General features: G+C 45.5%; 1 protein-coding gene across 1 annotated transcript; it reads left to right on the top strand.

Annotated features, from left to right (window-relative positions):
• Positions 1-332: 332 nt before the first annotated feature.
• Positions 333-1,333, top strand: LOC128277194 (pyridoxal kinase-like; the record flags this gene model as incomplete). Its single annotated transcript, XM_053015635.1, has 3 exons — positions 333-428; positions 491-740; positions 841-1,333. Coding segments are annotated over exons 1-3 (839 nt in total), but the record flags the coding sequence as incomplete, so codon positions are not given.
• Between the last annotated feature and the right edge of the window lie 6 nt (positions 1,334-1,339).

The following is a 1,339-nucleotide window of genomic DNA, read 5'->3' as shown; positions in this document are numbered from 1 at the left end:
TTTCAAGCTTCAATGTGGTGAATAAAAACAGTGCTGCCAGAATCAATCATCAAACACGAAACGTCAACGAAATCATAACAATTCGTAAGTGATATGAAACAAAATTACAATAAAGGCTGTAATTGCGAATTTTTTGTGCAACAGAAACCAAACAAATTGATAAGCGGTCTAGTAGGATTCTGTGGGCAAACTGAACCTGAACGGTGTGTCGGTTATCTCTATGTTATCTTATCTTTGCTGGCAATTATCCGACCAGCAACTTGTGAGCAATTTTGTAGTATGTTGTTAGTAGTAAACGAACGGCCCTCGGAAACGGAAGCGAACGAGACACCATGGCGACCAATCATTCTTTGAACCGGGTTTTGTCAATTCAAAGCCATGTTGTCCACGGATATGTCGGGAATAAGAGTGCCGTATTTCCCTTGCAGGTGAGGACGTCAAATAAAATCTCTTAGTTCCGTTATATTAATTTGACCTCTCTTGTGTGAAGGTGCTGGGATTCGAAGTGGATCAAGTGAATTCTGTACAGTTTTCGAATCATACTGGCTACAAGAAGGGCTTCAAGGGGCAGGTGCTGAACGAGAAACAACTGGCCGACGTCTTTTCCGGCCTTGTAGACAATGATTTGCATAAACTCTACACACATCTCCTCACGGGATACGTGGGAAATCCGACATTCCTGCGCGAGATAGCAAACATACTGAAATCATTGCGAGCCGTCAACGCAAAACTTGTCTATGGTGAGATGTACTATTTTTAGCGCCCTCACAACATTGTTGCACTTCCTGCTCGGAGGCGCTGAGTAAATGAGATGATTTTCATTGGCATTATTATTCACAGTATGCGATCCAGTCATGGGCGATGAAGGTGTGATGTACGTGCCAAAAGAGTTGCTGCCAATTTATCGCGATGAAATTGTTCCCTTGGCTGATATCATCACACCGAACCAGTACGAAGTGGAACTGCTGACTGGAAAGCAGATAAAAACGGAAACGGATGTATGGGAAGCTGTCAAATGGTTTCACGACAAAGGCGTCGGCACAGTGGCCATTTCTTCATCCGAGCTTGGCTCCAAGGACACGCTGATGGCTTTTGTTAGCTATCGCGTCGCTGCCGGGACTGAGCGTTTCCGCTTGGCCATCCCGAAACAAGGAAACAACCTTATTCGTTTCACCGGCACCGGTGATCTATTCGCTTCACTTTTCTTGGCCCACGCCACCCTGACTAAATATGACATGGGCGCCACCCTCGAACGGGCTATCGCAACATTGCAAGCGGTCATTACGAAGACGTTAAGCTACATTCCGGATGAAGTTCTGGAGGGCAAGGTTCCTGTAAC

This window comes from Anopheles cruzii, unplaced genomic scaffold (genome assembly GCF_943734635.1).
Source record: "Anopheles cruzii unplaced genomic scaffold, idAnoCruzAS_RS32_06 scaffold04526_ctg1, whole genome shotgun sequence".
NCBI lineage: Eukaryota > Metazoa > Arthropoda > Insecta > Diptera > Culicidae > Anopheles > Anopheles cruzii.
Note: the sequence above shows the minus strand (reverse complement) of the source record. Positions and strands in the feature narration are given on the sequence as shown.